This window comes from Pelodiscus sinensis, chromosome 15 (assembly GCF_049634645.1).
Source record: "Pelodiscus sinensis isolate JC-2024 chromosome 15, ASM4963464v1, whole genome shotgun sequence".
Taxonomy (NCBI): Eukaryota; Metazoa; Chordata; order Testudines; family Trionychidae; genus Pelodiscus; species Pelodiscus sinensis.
The window spans coordinates 37,129,907-37,148,031 of record NC_134725.1 but is presented as its reverse complement, the minus strand read 5'-3'; the positions used below and the strand labels follow the sequence as shown (position 1 = coordinate 37,148,031).

The following is an 18,125-nucleotide window of genomic DNA, read 5'->3' as shown; positions in this document are numbered from 1 at the left end:
TGCATACTAGAATTAAAATTGTTAAAAAGTGTCTCTGGTGCACAATACTCAGGCAAAACTCCCTAGATTAATCAAACACTCTAATCATCTCCCAAGTTTAACTATCAACGTTCCAACTGATTAGAAAAGGCAAACTCCCTGTCTCAGATCAAGTGGTAATATGAAACAGTTAAAGATCACATTATTTCCAAAAATATATATAGATAGATTTCATTAAAAATTAAATGCAATAGAACATCTTTTAACTTGAGTATGGTGACCTTCTTCTGGGGCTCCTTCTATCTGATGCAGACCACTGTAGCTAAAGTAATCTTTCAGGCTCTTCCCTGGGCCACCTCTTTTATTCTGGAATCAATTTGCTTGCTTATTTCTTGGCTTCTATAACACGTTCTTTTGTCTTCATTGTGCCAACAGCACAGCTTCAGTCTAGCTTACACTTGTCCTACCTCTGAGCCACTTCTCCTCACTGCTTACCTTCTTCTCCTGAGTCTCTCCTCTACCCTTGGATGTATCTCCCTCTTCTTATCTGCCAAACTGATTCTCTCTCCATTCAAATCACTTCTTGAAACACCTCTTCTGCAAAGCCTTTCAACTCCGAGCCTACACAGGACATCTACTTCACGTCATGAATGATTTTCATGACGTGCATTGTAAGCCCAAACTCTATTGGCTCTAATGCACATTATCATTTGCTTTATAGGTAGAAAGAGGAGATGGGAAATTTTTTTTTTCCATCTCTGAATGGGACTAAGCATAGTGAGGTTCAATAAATAATAGACTGCAAAATGAAACTTCTTTTGCTGCAGAAGAAGTACTTAATGAATAGGAAGGAAATGGCTCTGTCTCAAGATTACAGCTTCATCCAGATGTTCACGAGACAGTTCTGGAGTAAGTAATATGGGGTAGACCAGGATGCAGCTCAGATACTGTAAAAATTTCAGATTGAACAGACATTGCAATGCTTCGTGGAAGATGTTAGTTTTGAGGTAGGATTTGAAGGAAGTTATGTGGGAGAAGAGGTAAACTATCAAAGCCATTGATGCATGTTGAAATAGGCCTGTTTTCATAGCTTTACAAACTCTTCTAAATCAGTTCAGTTCAATTCTAGTCAGTATCCAGAAATCAATTTGCATTAGTGATGGCTATCACTACCTTGCACTAATTTTTATTTCCTGTACCCGATATCATTTCTACCAAGTAAAGACATTCCTTTGTAAGTTTTTCTGCAGTCTATGGCACAGTGAAAATTATCAGCAAAAACCTGACAACATGCATCTTGATTACAAGATGTTACAAGCCTCTATATTTTAATATGCTGTGCAAAAAGTAGCTGGCTTTACACTTATCTGTTATTTACATGGTTAATCTTTATTTATAGTACAGTGAAGTTGTTGATTCAGTTATAGCATCTTTAAAAGTTTATTTAAGTCCACCTGAATTTAAATTTCTGAGTATGCACATATCAAATATAAAAATAGTGCTTACTCTCTGTCTAAAAGAAGTACTGTCTAAAAGAATACTGTCTAAAAGAATCTTTACTACTGATCTTTTTTAAATCAGTCTATGATCAATAGCTATTTGTCTGCATTACATCAGTAATGTGTTCTCTATGAATATTCATTCAAAATCACTGCACCATATCTAATCTATTCTAATATAATCTTCACACATTTGCCGAAACACTTAATGTCATCTAGAGACTCTGCATCTACTTCGACTAATATATACATGGTTACATCTACTAATAAATTAACATTACCTGTATGTCCATCTTGAGTGCTCTTAAAGCCAGTTGTTTACAATTATTCCAGTTGAACCATTCAAAACTTGCTTTGAACTTGTTTATGGTCCAGTGTAGCACAATACTGTGCAGCAGGTCTGACAGGCTACTTCCTCACCTGAATGGAGCACTGTTAATAATTTACAGTGTGAGTCAGTGACTGTGTTCTATGGATACTTGTATACACATATTGGCTGCCTCTCAGAGATAAGAACTAGAAACCGTAACTTCTTTGAGATTATATTGCAGCCACTGCTGATCTTTGATTAGTCAGTTACATTACATGCTAATCACTAACTACTGAAATAAGTAAAAGAGCATGAGTGCATCATAAACTCCCGCTGGAGTCACCTGAACCTAGAGTAGTCCAGCATAGCATACACAATGCTAGTATGTTCAACTGTCTTTTCAAAACCCTAACCCTTAGGAGATGAAGGAACTCGGTAGAGCTGGGAGCGCTAAGGTTAATAATGTATATTCCCTGGGTTACGGTGTCTCTTTTCCCAGGCATGGTCTAGGTGCTGCTTAAAAATTAAAAGTGCAGATACCCTGCAAAGGAAGAACTGATGCTAAGCTGGCATGTTAATCTTTAATTTGTTTCCAATTTAAACAGTGAATTTTACTCACTTTTTGGACTCATTACAACCCCTGCAAGCTTCTCACTGTAATGCACAAAATGCCTTCTAAGTACTGCAGATGGCATAGTCTAGGATTCAGATATAAAAGGCCCAAATATTGTACAAATATCAAACACCCAAAAAGTGCCATAATGAATGCTTTTATCATCTCACACCCTCACATATTCTATTCTTCATTCTTCAAGAGCAGGGCTATTCAACTTTGGAAACCCCAGAAGGCACAATGATACTCACAGCACATGCTGAGGGCTGCAACTTAAAGTGTGGTTGCACGTACATGCAAATATATACGCAAATAGCTTCTTTCACACTGACTGGAATGAATACAAAGATTAGGGCAAGACTACACAACATGCAGGCCCCATTTAAATCAGTTCTGCTGATATTAATAAATGCAGTATTTACCCGATTTCCAGCCATATGACAGCACTTTTAATGAGCAATGACAGTCCAGGAATTTAACTTCTAAACCGCATATGAACAGTAGACCATTATATTGACTTACCGTTGTGGAGCATGTTCCCACTGGAGGCCATGTTCAAAGGATCCCACCTGCGGGCCGCATGTTGAGCACCGCGTAAACCCAAACCACACCGCAGGCCACAAACAAATGGGCCACGTGTTGAGTAGCCCTGCTTTACAGGATCCTTACCACTGGTGACCAGACCCAAGGGCTACGTCTACACTGGCCACAATTTCCGGAAAAGCCATGCAAATCAGGTAAGTCAGGATAGGGAAATCCGCGGGGGATTTAAATATCCCCCGCGGATTTAAATAAACATGTCCGCCGCTTTTTTTCCGGCTTGGGGAAAAGCCGGAAAAAAAGCGTCTAGACTGGCGCGATCCTCCGGAATAAAGCCCTTTTCCGGAGGATCTCTTATTCCTACTTCGAAGTAGGAATAAGAGATCCTCCGGAAAAGGGCTTTATTCCGGAGGATCGCGCCAGTCTAGACGCTTTTTTTCCGGCTTTTCCCCAAGCCGGAAAAAAAGCGGCGGACATGTTTATTTAAATCCGCGGGGGATATTTAAATCCCCCGCGGATTTCCCTATCCTGACTTACCTGATTTGCATGGCTTTTCCGGAAATTGTGGCCAGTGTAGACGTAGCCAAGAAGAAGCAATCATACCTCTGCAGATATTCTCATGGAAGCATTTGGATGTTTAGTCCATATTAGCCTAAACCAAATTAAAAGAAAAAAACCCTAGCTAATTCCACAAATTGCTTACATCAAATAAAAGAGAACTCTTACTGGATGTTTACGAATGTACACAGCAGTTAATTTACTTGTCTTGCTTCATACAATGATACTTATGCAGAGATGAAGTATATATATGCATGTTTGTGCATGTACACATACAGAATAACCAGATATTTGCCCTAGCTGTAATTTCTACATACCTCCAGGATAGCTTGGCAGTGATGTTTCTATTTTATAATGGGTTGAGACAGACAGCAATGTTGGCAACCATCACTGTGGTAGTACCTATGTAAGAACCAAGGTAGATAGAACATATTTATCTTGATAGTATCATTACTTGCTTCTATAGCTCCCATACTCTTACCACCACATATAGCCCACACCCACTGAAAAACAGTTACTTGAGATTTTTTAATCTAAAATTCAACCCAGAAGGGGAAGGTGGGAGAGAAGACAAAAATATATATAATACAGGCAGTCCCCGGGTTACGTACAAGATAGGGACTGTAGGTTTGTTGTTAAGTTGAATCTGTATGTAAGTCGGAACTGGTGTCAGCCACTGCTGAAACTGATCAGTTTCAACAGTGGCTGAATCTGGACGCCAGTTCTGACTTACATACGGATTCAACTTAAGAAACCCAGGCGTCCCCAAGTCAGCTGCTGCTGAAACTGATCAGCGGCTGATTCCAGGAAGCCTGGGGCAGAGCAACTCTGCCTCAGCCTTCCTGTAGTCAGCCCCTGGTCAGTTTCAGCAGCGGCTGACTTGGGGACGCCTGGGGCAGAGCAGCTTGGGTGCTGCTGGGTTGCTCCAGTAGCGCCTCTCCTCGGCGCTACTGGAGCAACCCAGCAGCACCCCAGCTGCTCTGCCCCAGGTGTCTTGATTCAGCCACTGCTGAAACTGACCAGCAGCAGCTGGATCAGGACGTCCGGGGCAGAGCAGCTGGGGTGCTGCCGGGTTGGTACAGTAGCGCCGAGGAGCGGCGCTGCGGGACCAACCCGGCAGCGCCCCAGCTGCTCTACCCCAGGCGTAGGCAAGAAAAGCCTGGTCTGCTGTGGGGGCAGAGGGGGCACTAGCTGCACCCCCCCCCTCCCCCCAGCAGACCAGGGAGATGCGGGTGGCGGGACCGCCCGCATCCTCCACGGCTTTGCTCCGTCTCCCTGGTCTGCTGACCAGGGAGACGGGGAGCAAAGCCTTGGAGCATGCCCGCAGAGGGACAGCCTGGGCGCACCTGGGCTGTCCTGCTGCGGGCTCTCCAAGGCTTTGCTCCCCATCTCTCTGGTCTGCAGGGAGACTGGGAGCAAAGCCGCAGAGCACGCCTGCAACTGGACAGCCCGGGTGCGCCTGGGCTGTCCCGCTGCGGGCGTGCTCCAAGGCTTTGCTCCCGGTCTCCCTGCAGACCAGAGAGACGGAGAGCAGCTTTTCTCGCCCCGGAGGACGGGGGCGGCGGGACTGCAGCACATCTGGGCGTCCCGCCGCTCCAGTCCTCTGAAGCGAGAAAAGCCCCGTTCGTAACTGCGGATCCAACGTAAGTCGGATCCGCGTAACTCGGGGACTGACTGTACATAGATATAAAGTATCTGAAGACTAGTTACTGGGCTCTGTGAAGAAATTACTGAGTGACATTCAGTAGCCTACACTACAGAGGAAACTGGAAAGCCTGGGCATCAGGCCCTTGTAAGCAGAAAACTTACATAACTGTCATACTAACCAGAAGAAGCCATGAGCGTTGTATCATTCCACAGTCCATCACAACAAAAGAAGAATTGGGTACATTCATTAATTACAGTATGGGGGGGATAGATGATACTTTTTAGTGGCATACTCAAAAATCACTTGAAACACTCTGGGCATGTCTTCACTCACCATGCTGGAGATTAACGTTCTGGTGTTTGATTTAGCAGGTCTAGTATAGACCTGTAATTTAAATGCTGAAGGCATCTCCAGCCCACGTCTATACTCCTCACAGTTGTGAGGAGTAAGGGAAGCTGATGGGAGTGTTTGTTCCTGTCAGCCTGCTGCAGTGGGGATGGCGTCAAGCTCAATTTAAGGTAAGCTGACTCCAGTTATATATTCTAAGTAGCTGGAGTTGGTATCTGAAGCTGACTTTCCAGGTCTAATGTGGACCTGGCTTCAGAGGTTAGATTTAATCACCAGCCTATTTTGCTCAGTAGGGCCACAGTACCACCTAAATGAAATAAACCTGAAACCAAAGTCAGTATCTTAATACAGATACAGGACATGGATTCCAAAGCCCCTTTGGTTGTCTGTTTTGTGTCACAGGTTCACACAGCGTACCCAAGCACTTAGAGTGAAATCACAGCTCCACTGAAGTCAATGGAAATTTTGCCAAGGATGTCAGTGACATCCAGATTTCACCCTCTGGCCAAGGCCATGATGGTTGCAGGGGGTCCAGGCACTCGCTAGGGCCACTGCATCCTGGGCATGGCCACGCGGACCGCACTGGACAAGGCCCTGAAGGCACTGGAGAAGCTGCAGGTACTGGTGGAGCAGCCAGGCCTGGGGCTGAGGAACAGCCACCCTGCCTGCCCCAGCTCCTGCTCCAGGCACCCCAGCACCTGCTGCTGATCCAGGGCCAGCCCGGGTCCAGCCTGAGCCGCCTCAACAATTCATTCGTCCTCAAAAAAAAACCAAGACAGTTGTGTTATGAGGCTTATGATGATCCTATTCTTGATCCAAAAGAAAGGTTTAAAGTTGAATGTTTCTTTTATATTTTGCATGTAGCTATAACTTCCATTGAAGAAAGATTTTATCAGTTGCATGGTCTTTGTGAAGCTTTTGAATTTTTATATGATATTGGAAATATTAAAAATCAGTTTTCTAAAGAAGACCTCATGAAGCACTGCCAGGACCTACATTTAGCGCTCATTACTGATAACGCTGCTGACATTGATGGAATAGAATTGTATGATGAATTAATAGCTTTATCTGAGATAATAAGTCCTAAAACTTCTCCTCTAAAAGTTTTGGAATTTATAGCAAGAAATGATTTTTTCACTCCAAACACTGCTATAGCATTACACATTCTTTTAACATTACCAGTATCAGTGGCTTCTGGTGAGTGCAGTTTCTCAAAACTGAAATTACTAAAAAATTATTTGAGGTCCACCATGTCTCAAAATTGATTGTCAGGACTCGCATTAATTTCAATTGAAAGTACCATTGCAACAAATTTAGATTTTACTGAATTATTAAAAGGCTATGCAAGTATAAAAACCAGAAAAATTTAGTTCATATAAATTATTTTAATTTATGAGAAACTGGGCGCACCAGAAGACACTAATGTTTTTCATTACAGAGTATAGTTGAACCCAAATTGTTTGTAATTGTGATTTTGTTAAAATTAAATGAGTACACTAATAGGAAATTGTTTTATTTCACTAACTACACATTTTCTGTTTTCATTTTTTAAAATTTTAAACAGTCAAAAAAACCCGAACCAAACAAAAAAAATGCAAAGTGCAAACGTGTAAAAGCCAACAAAAAAGTGTGTGAGGGGGAAGGGGCAAACATTTTTTTGCTTGGAGAGGCAAAATACCTAGAGCCAGCCCTGTAAAGAGGGGAAACATAGTCTAGTGTTTTGAGCATAGGACTAGGAATAAGGATAGCTTTTTTCTGTTCTCAGTTCTCTCTATTCCAGATTCCTTATGACTTCCCCTTTCTGGGCCTCAGTTTCCATATCTGTAAAATGGACTGGTTCTGCAAACTCCTTTGTCTGGGACCAGTCAGGTGTCAAGGATGCTGGACCAGGGAGGTCTAACTTGTATTCTGAGGCCTTGTTTTTGAATACTTGTAAGACACTTGAAAATCCTTGAACAAAAATGTGTGTGACAGATCCTATGGTTTCATGGACTATTTACAGACTGTTGTATCTACTTTATGAGGTAGGCACGTGTATAAGTGGCTTTGCTTTGTGAGACTTGGCTGGTTACTGGCTAATATTGTCATTGCCTCTAAAAGAACAGGACTGCAGATGCTGAATGAAAGTGAGACCTGCTGAGGTAACCATAGAGAACTGTAGGACTCAATGGCCATGTCCCCTGTCCGCAAGTAGTGGACTGTAGGAGCATACCCTGAGAAAGGCGACAGCTGAGAGTCCCAGACTTCACTTTGGTGCTCTCAGTGAAGCCAAAAAGAGGTCAGAGATGCAATTTACCTTGATAAAAAACACAAAGTACCATTAAGGAGTTGTGTATCCTTTTTTAGCAATGTAAATAAAAGGACATTACTTTATTCATGGAGATGTATAAAGAATCCAACCATTTTAACTAGCTGGGAAGGTGGGGGTTGTCTGCACAAAATTTTCTTGGTGACGACTGACCTAATTAGTCAAGTAATATTTTACATCAGGAACCAGCTTCATGCTACAGTACCTTTGTGTGGAGAGATGGCCTTCAGTGATTATCTATTTCAGGAGGTCAGATTCCTGTCTTCCTGTGACATGATGAATGACTTTTAAGTAACATAATATCTGGTTTCCTCCTCCTTCACACACCCATTTCATTGCCAGTTGTCTTCAGTGACCAACTCTGAAGGGATTATTTGCAGTTGAAACAGAAAGAGGAATTCTTTATCACATGCCTGGGCTTCTCTTGTTCAAATTTAATTGAATTCTTGCTTGTGTTAAAATGATCATCAATTATTCAATTGTGCATTCATTAATTCTAAATATTACAAGCCAAAAGTGGGGCTCCCCTCTTCTGTTAAAGATTTATCCCCTAAATACTTTCTTTGCATTTCAACCATGTTTTCTTGGTTTAACAGCAAGTTAGGGAATGAAGCATGCAGTATGAGTAGATACTCATTAAGCTGAATTGCTAAATATAATTTAAAAGGAGAGTTGGCTGTCGTCACACTACATGTTGTGCTACAGATTGGAACCCTCCTCTGCCCCCGGTCCAGCACCCTCAGGACATAAGAGCGGCCGTACTGGGTCAGACCAAAGGTCCATCAAGCCCAGTATCCTGTCTGCCGACAGTGGCCAATACCAGGTGCCCCAGAGAGGGAGGACCGAAGACAATGATAAAGCGATTTGTCTCCTGCCATCTCTCTCCAGCCTCTGACAAACAGAGGCCAGGGACACCATTTCTATCCCCTGGCTAATAGCCTTTTATGGACCTAACCTTTTATGAGTAGTCCCAAACAAGGGAATTTGCCAGACTGGAGGGAGGTTAGGCCTTGGGATCTTCCAGTACTCCTCTCCTGGCCACAGCCATGGCCACTGTGCTACTCCAAGTATGCCTGCTGGGATCGGGCTCCTGGCTTCACTCTGGCCAGCGGGACGCCCTGCCTCCGGCCCACCTCCTCTCCAGGCTGCTGCCGCCAAACTCCAGCTGCCAGAGGTCTGTGCCCCAGCTGGTGTTCTCTCTGGCCACAGCAGGACTTTGCGCCCCCTGGCCAGTAGGACTTCCTGCTCCTGGCTTCTGGCCCTGCTCCAGCCAGTGAGGGTCCACTCCCCGGCTGGTGGGGCACCCTTCTCCCAGGCAATCTCTGCAGCTGGGGCTCTCTGGTCTGGCAACATCCATAGATCTGCTGGACCATGGATGTTGCCACACCACTGTCCCGGACCAGGGAGGTACAACCTACATGAAATAAGATTGCTGTTGAGCAGGGTTTTAATTTGTGTTGATCCTGAATCTGGTTCATCATTCACTGATGGGGGAGGAACCTTGAGGAAGAGGATGTCTTTTCTTCTTTTCTTTTAAACTTTCTGTTTTAAGATATGATGGGCTGGACAGCAGTCTTTTTTATTCTCCAGCCTGGGCACCTTGAAGGGTAGTACTCGCTGTTGGAGCAATGATTTTCTGGATAACTTAAATGAGCCACACATGGCTTTGTTCCTAAATATGTAAAGTATTTTTAAGGAGCATATTTAAAAATATTTTAAAAGCATAAATTTTATGCAATAGTTAAAAAACAAAATATTTAAAAAGCATAAAAAGCCCACCTTTACAATAAGTCAGTGTCCTTTGGCATCTATAATACATTCAAAATAATTTGACAAATTAAACCAAAAAAAGGCAAAAACAGACATCTTTCCAATCATGGATCCCAGACATACTAATTATAATAACCCCACCACACAGCTATGCAGGTGCAACCTAACTGACCTAAGAAATTTTAAGTTACTTTTACTGCTGCCCCAGTGGTTTTTGAACAAGGGTCTACTTTTCAGCTGGTGGTCTCAGCAAAGGGCCAAGGACAGAAGGAATTTAGACTCCCATCCAGCCCTAAAGTAAATTTGGGCCTAAAGGCCACGAGCAATGTGAAGAAAGTTTCCTTTGCCACTACCCAAGCAGTAGGTGTTCTGTGTTTAGTTTTGACAGCTGTCAATGCAACAACTTTCCTCAGCATAAATGCATCTTATTAAAAAGAGTTAGCAGTGAACCAAGCACAATGCAATAGCATTGTACAACAGCCTTCCCATTCCGCCTCAGTTGCATTTATGCTTTCCAACTGTCCAAATGAGTGTCTTGATTAACTAAACAGAAATCCTGGTTGTGTTTCTTTTGTAACCCCAAAAAATTAGGAAATGCGAGAGAATTTGATCCTGATAAGATATGGCAAAGCTGAAATCCTATCCTTTGTTACAGGTCTCAAAGCAGTACCATTCCGAAAGCAATCCTATGATTACACAAGATCAAATATTTCAAGAGGTCAAAACACTTCATTTATCATGGTAACTGGAACTAAGGAAAGAACACATGATCTACTCATCATATCTAGGGCCAGAATAGTAAATTCGACAGAGGAAGTGTCATCAATAAACATTACTATCTGATGTTGCTCAGTTACTAACACTGAGAGCTTTAACCTTTAAAAGCTCACCAAAGGGTACTTTTTAAAAATCTAGCTACTAGTAATAGAATCATGATAATCACCAACTCTGCACTATAAAGAGTTGTAATGGAGGCATGAAATGGGTCCAATTCCTATTTTTTATTCTTTCGTTTATATTTATAAGGTAAGTGGTACAACAGGGACTGTGATTCAATGATGGTGCAGGGAAGCCAACATGAGAATTAAGAAATGCTCCCAGTGTCTCCAGTCCAGCATGCTACCTTGGGTTAGCCTAGGAGCCTGGATTCAATTCACTGAATCTCTCTATGACTCTGTTTAGCTACACATAAAACGAAATTAATTCTAACCTTCAGTTGCCTTTCTTTAGAGTGGCTTTTAGAGCAGGATTGGGGAGCTTTGATACATGAATAGTCTTGGCCACAGTGTCTCCACCACAAGGGACCTTTGACTGCAAAAACAAAAAAAATGTTATGTGGGACAAAAATGCGAGTTGATATGCCAAACACCCTTTTGCCTCTTGACATAAGCACACATAATGACTACTTATTTTTCTCAATTATTACTAATTTAAACAAGGACCAGATCATGCATCTTGTACTTCAAGCCTGCAGGAGTTTTGCTGAGTCAAGTATTGCTGAACTCTTAAGAATATAGACCCAGCTTTGGGTGCTAGGCCCTTGAAAATCTGTACCTGTCTTCTTTTGAAACCTAGACCTATATTTATTCTTTGAAGTTTATTTCTGAGTTTTCCTTTAATCTGAAATAAATAATCTAGATTAAAAAACATGCTTTTCTCTTTGTGAATGGGAAACTATAACATAGATGACCTTACCAGAATACCTTATCTGATATAAAATAGGGTTATATTGGTAAAGATTTCATTTTCACACATTCCATAGTATCAAATGCAAATGAAAGAATAATCCATTAAACTGTGATGGGATTGATTTTGCATTAGTTTTATCACAGGTCAAGAGGGAAAGATGTTCCAGCAGCTAAAGTCTCAGCATGAAACTTTAGAGACCTAAGCTTTACTAGCCTCTGCCAGAGACTATCACTCAGTGCCCCAGTACCCCATCTGTAACATAGAATAATAATGCTTCTCTATCTTGCAGGGTTGTGGTAAAGATGAACCCATAAAAGATCATGAGGTGCCCAGATACGGCAGAAACAGCAGTCATAGAAATACCATCGACAGTATGCTGCTGGAATGAAGTATATTACTTCATTGCCATTCCACATGCAGGTCACCTGTTGTGCCTACATCCTGTGTGCTCTAGGAAACTCTTCAGGGTCTATAAAAAAGTCATTTCTCTGAAAGCCCAAACAAAACAACAACATAGCAAGACAGTCCCTCACTCATGTATCTCTGTATTTGAGTCTGCCACTGTGGGAACTCCACTGTGGTGCAAGGAAAAGAGATTTTTGCCTCTCAAGTCAAGGCTGGCAAAAATAGCTAAGGAGCAGGATGATGATAAATTCTCCTGAAGATATTAAATTCTGACTGTTATTTAGCTAATCCCAGACTGAAACCTAAATCTAAATTTGGAGTTTAAAGAAAGAGAGGATTAGAGTTGAACATGGGCAGTGGATGAAGGTAGAGCTGAAGGAGGCAAACTCCCAGCCTTTCCCCTCTGCTCAGGCGCTGACCCCCATGGAAGCCAAGATCCCCCCACACCCAGAACCCTACAGGGAGGTGGGACAGGGAATAGCCACAGCCTCTCCAGCCCCAAAGCATGGGGAGGGAGGGCACTCTAGGGCAGCAACACTCCACTCCCAGTACATCTACAGTAAGCATTTTGGGGGCAGAGTTTGGGTGGAGCCAGGCTGGCAGTTTGGAAAGGCTGTACCTTCCCCCACCTATTACACCCATTGCTCCTGGAATTAAACTTCCAGATCTAAATCTGATGCCAAAGTTTGACTTCTGGGTCAGATTCAATGTGGAAGGGGTTTTCTTTCAGATTCTGTTGCAGATGTAGCCAAAATTTCATGACAGGAATCTTCCCCCAACTTCTTGCTAGATTTCAGCATCATCAAATTAAACCTGAACGCTACTCTGAGCCTAATCTACATTTTTACACTGCCTTTTCAACTCTCTTCTATCCAGGTACTTATCTGCTCCCCATCAGCATAGAATCTGAGCACTTGACAATCTTTACTGCATTTATCCTCACAACACCCTTGTCAAATAATGAAGTGCAACAATCCCATTTGTGCAGATTGGGGAACTATTTTATATCAGTTGACTGGACTAATATCAGAAAAGAAATTTGTGGCAAAGCTGAAAATGAAGCCAGGAACTTCCAAGTTCATGGCTACCATTCTAATCTCCAGAGAACAGAGTGATGAGAACATCTCCATATGCACAGATATTGGAACTAGGGGTGCTATAGCACCTCCTGGCTTAAAGTGGTTTCCATTATATAGCAGGTCTACAGTTTGATTCAATGGCTTTCAGCACTGCTACTATACAAATTGTTCCAGCTCCCCTGTACAAAGGGATCATTTTTGGAAGGAAAAAAAAACTTCCTAAAGTGGCTGTAAAGACTTGCTCATAGTCACCATCTTGGAATTCCTTTACAAGGGGAAGAATCTAGATAATGTAGGGGGATGATTGAGGCTACTGTGAACAAAACATGGGTTGTGACTATGTGCTTTAATAATAGTCTTCTGTTCCCAAAATATGATTCTGCTTTGCTTCATACAGACCTTTCCCAAGACTCAGATTTACATAATTCATACATTCCAACCCCAGAATGGATCATTGTGATCACCCAGTCTGACTTGTATAACACAGGCCATGAAACTTCCCCCCAAATAATTCCAAAACCATGCTCCTTAGAAAAACATTGTATTAATTTTAAAAATTGTCAGTGATTAACTGGAACTAGTGGTTCCAATGGTTAATGACGCTCACTGTGAGAAATGCATACTTTATTTCCATCCTGAGTTTATCTAGTTTCAACTTCCACTTCTTGGGCCATGTTAGACCTTTCTCTGTTAATGGAGGAGAATGTCTGTTTCTCATGTGGGTACATATACACTGTAACCAAGTCACCCCTTTATCTTACTTTTACTAAGTTAAATAGATTCAGTGCTTTGAGACTATCATTATAAGGAATGATAGTCCTTTTCATATGTGTCCTTTTCATATGTGTTCATTTTTTTAAATTGTATCCTTTGGTATATATGGTTGTGACTATTTTCTTCCACTATTTGATCTGAGGAAGTGGGTCTGGCCCACAAAAGCTCATCATCTAATAAACCATATTGTTAGTCTTTAAAGTGCTACATAGTCCTGCATTTTGCTTCAGCTACACCAGACTAACACGGCTACATTTCTATTACTATTATAAGGAAGGCTTTCTAATCTGTTCATCATTCTCATGCCTCTTCTCTGGTCCCCCTCCAATTTACTGAATTGTGGACACAAGAACTGGACAGTTTTCCAGCAATGGTCACATCAGTGCCAAATACAAAGGTAAAATAATCAACCTACTCCTCAAGATTTCCCTGTTTATGCTTCCAAGGATGGCATCAGTCTGTTTGGCCATTACATCACATTGTAAGCTTATGTTTAGTTGATTATCCATTACAACCTCAAATCTTTTCCAGAGTAACTGCTTTCCAGGATAGAGTCCCCCAACCTCCAAGTATGGCCTATTTTCTTTGTTCCCAGATGTATACATTAACATTTTATTGCATTCCAACACACATTGTTTGCTTGTATCCAGTTTACCTAGCAATCTAGATCAAAATGTCATTTGGAGTAATACCGAATCAAATGCCTTCCAGAAGTCTAAGTTTATTATGTTAACACTATTACCTTTAGCAATCAAACTTGTACTCTCATCACAAAAAGAAATCAAACTACTGTGACAGAAGCAATTTTCTATAAGACTATGTTGATTGGCATTAATTTATATTACTCTCCTTTCATTCTTTATTAATTGAGTCCCATAACAGCCTCTTATTATCTTAGTTTAGACTGATGAGGCTCAACAGCCTATAATTACCCATTTACCCTTTTTAAATATTGGTACGTTAGCTTTCTTTGAGTCTTCTGGAATTTCCCCAGTATTCCAAGATTTATTGAAAATCAACATTAATGGTCCAGCCAAGTCTATTAAATCTGTAGTTGTTAAGTTATCTGGCTTGCTGATTTAAAAATATCTGATCTTAGTAGCTGCTCTTTTATATCCTTCTGAGATACTAGTGAGAAGAAAGAAGTCTAATCATCATAGGAGGAGAATGTATCTTCTGCTTTTTCCCCAAACACAGAACAGAAATATTTATTGAACAGTACTGCCTTTTCTGAATTATTATTGATAATACTACCTTTTTCTATTTAGTAATGAGTCAATATAATTGTCAGAATTTTCTTTTTCCTAATATACTTTAAAAACTTCTTATTAATCTTAACCCTGCAGGCCATATGTTACCTCATGTGTCCCGTGGCTTCCCTTATCATTTTTCTACAATTTCTAACTTCTGATTTCTATTCATTACTATTAAATTCCCCTTTCTTCTATCTGTGAAAGAACTACCTTTGCTCATGATTCATAAACAATTCCCAATTATCATTCACATTTTTCTGACTAAATTTTTCCTCTCAGCTAATTTGGCTCATAACTGTTTTCAAGTTTGTAAAATTGGCCCTTTTCAAGCACCAAGAATATATATTAATGGTTTATTCAGTACGCACATTATAAATGTGATCAAGACATGATTACTTGATCCTGATCTACCATTAATTTTTAGTTCTGTGATCAGTTCCTCTTGACCTGTCAAGACAGTATAATATAAAATTCCCACATTGTTGGTTGCAACACTTTTTAAGTTAGGAAATGTTCGTCTATATTATTTAGGAATTTTAAGAATAGTTCAGTCTTGGCCTCCAGCCCATGTAATTCACATTTCAATTTATCACTGAAATCCTATAGAGTTTGTGGAATCTCCATCTCTGGAGATATTGAAGAGCAGGTTAGATAAGTATCTTTCAGGGATGGTCTAGACAGTGCTTGGTCCTGCTGTGAGGGCAGAGAACTGGAGATGATGACCTCTAGAGGTCCCTTCCAGTTCTAGTGTTCTATGATTCTATGATTCTTTAGTGGACAGACAGATACATATAAAATAAATCTGTACTGTGTGTGCAGTAAAAGTATTGAAAAACCAAAACACTGGAGAAATGATTTCAGAGAGAACCTATTAGATTCATCTTCAGTCTTCTGTTTTGAATTTAAAAAGTATTAATTTCTACAACACATGTGACAGTAACAACTTCCTTACATACATGAAACTCCATTAGTTACAGAGCTTTTTGTCACTGCAGTAAAAATACATCCCTCCTTTCTTTCCTCTACAAGACTGCCCTTAAATAGAATAAAAAATAAATTAAGAAAACAATTAAAATGTCGAATGGATTCTAACACTTAAAATGATGGTCATTCACAACAAGAGGAGTGAAGGTATAGCAGTACTATTAGAGGCCTTAATCTGCGATGTCACCTTTGTTCCCAAAAAGCACTGCAGGGGAAAAAGAGCTAGAGATTATGTCCAGTATAATAGACAACAAAGGACTCATTCATACATTAATCTATGCTGTGAAAAAACAGAAAAAACATACTAGAGGCATCTAAAAGGATGCATGATGGAGTTTTGGTCTATAATAGATGCCTATACACAGGCCAAAGAACTCAGTTAGAAAGATATAGGGAGTGTATAAATATTATCTACCCCTTTTCTTTTTCTCCAGCACATTAACCTGTAATTTTGATGATTAACCTGATGTATGATTAAAGTCCCACTAAAGCATTTCCAGAAATAAGCTACAACTTTTAAAGCACTCATAGTGTGTGACTGCTTATTCCTAAGGACTGACAGAAGCACAGTTATGTGAAGGTTGTCAAAATAGTACTCTTCCATCACCAGAACTTTCTATTCCCACAGGATGATTCTGCTGATGGTTGCTCCTCTGTTGTTAACAGCCTGAAATACACTATCTATATGTGAGAAGAAAGTAAGAAAGCCATGACTAGAATCGCCATCCTGTTCCTCAACATTCTCCTCACTTCTCACTTAATTGGAGATTTCTGACTTCTGCAACAGGAAGTGCCAAAATATTTCAGATATTATCAGATATTATCTGCTATGTTCTGATGGGAAACTGGATTTCAAATGCTCGCTTCTGGGCACCATCACTCTGAGACATAGATCTTCTTTTCCACTGGCAAAACACAGCCAAATCTCCGAAGTATGGTATCTACTCCAATCAGGCATTCTCCAAAAAATAGATCCCTCCCAATAGTTACTGTCTTTGATTTATAGACTAGCATTCCTCCTCATCTGGAAAACTTCATCAGAAAAGCCCCATTAAACTTCAATGGTTTCATAACTTATAATATTCAATACATAAACATAGTATTTGACAAACAACAAACCACTGGCAATTAATCTGATATTGTGCCTTCAATAGTAGTCAGTGCCTGATGCTTCAGAAAAAGTAAGTTCTGTTTGATTTACAGTGCCTCTGGCCAATTTGTGCATTACTTCATATGAGAGCAAAATAAAACCTTCCCGATCCTTGTAGTGATAAACATTATGCCTTGGAGGGCTTATCCATATGTTAACAAATGATATACTATTCATTATAAGATTATCCAGTCCTCTTTTAAATCAAGCAGTAGCATTTGCCACTAAATACAGTTTCAGACAGAAAGCTATTATGTTTGATATAATGAAGATATATTTTTCTAAAACATCTGGTTTAATTCTGATGCATATTGGTGGAGAGATGGACAAGCCAGTAAGGAAACCTTTCCTTCAGCAGCCTAATGTGCCTTCAGAAATGTTTGAAAATGTTTCAGCACTTCATGCATTTTTATCTTTAAATCAACTCCATCTATATTTTAACCTATCCATCCTCCCAGGTTTATACATTTATTAGTCCAGTGTTTCTCAACCTTTTTTATTAAGTTCCCCTTTTAAAAAAAATGATAAGTACCTCTAGTACCTACAATTTTCAGACACACACATTTTTTTTCTACCATTGCAACACATTTGTTTAAACAACTTAATCATAGCCAGGTGGGCAATGAAATTTTTGGGTATAAAAATTACAAAACCAATAAAGCGCTGTAAAATTTAAAACAAAAATTCAGTTTTCTCCAAATTTCAGTTGTCTTGATGTACCCCCCAGACTTCTCTCAAGTCCCCCTGCATTAGTACACACAATTTACTTAGGACTTTAGATAAGCAAGACATGTATGAAATTATTCCCTCATAATGAGATGGTAAATTCCTGAGTTTCAAATCTTAATACGTACCTATATGTAATGAATAGATGCAACAGATACTCAGAAGTCTCAAACTACAAATAGACATATTTCATTTAGATATAGTAAAGTTTCATACAGCTCACAGCAAACCAACCAACTGGAAACAAAAACTGATGTTTTATAAAACTTAAATTACAACTTCATTCTGACTCTGTCATTCCAATGTATATGAGTTATATGTACTAAACTGTTTAATTTAACTCTAAAGCTATAGGGACCAATTAAAAATAATGAGGCCTGTCTCCAACTGTCAGGCCCAATTAGAGATAATGGGGACTGATAATTCCTGGAATAGATTCATTTTTGTCTGATAGATGAATTGGGGCAGGGGTCTTAGCAAGGGTCACTGGAA

At 40.4% G+C, this 18,125-nt stretch overlaps 1 protein-coding gene across 1 annotated transcript in view; it reads right to left on the bottom strand.

Annotated features, from left to right (window-relative positions):
• MYO1H (myosin IH) overlaps positions 1–18,125 on the bottom strand; it is a 112,931-nt gene that overhangs the window by 58,392 nt on the left and 36,414 nt on the right. The window contains exons 3-7 of the mRNA XM_075898823.1: positions 10,784–10,884; positions 9,583–9,611; positions 8,009–8,164; positions 3,817–3,901; positions 1,760–1,910 (exon numbers count right to left, since the gene is read on the bottom strand). Of these exons, the coding sequence (XP_075754938.1) occupies positions 1,760–1,771 (12 nt within the window). The 5' untranslated portion in view covers positions 1,772–1,910; positions 3,817–3,901; positions 8,009–8,164; positions 9,583–9,611; positions 10,784–10,884. The remainder of the gene's footprint in view (positions 1–1,759; positions 1,911–3,816; positions 3,902–8,008; positions 8,165–9,582; positions 9,612–10,783; positions 10,885–18,125) is intronic.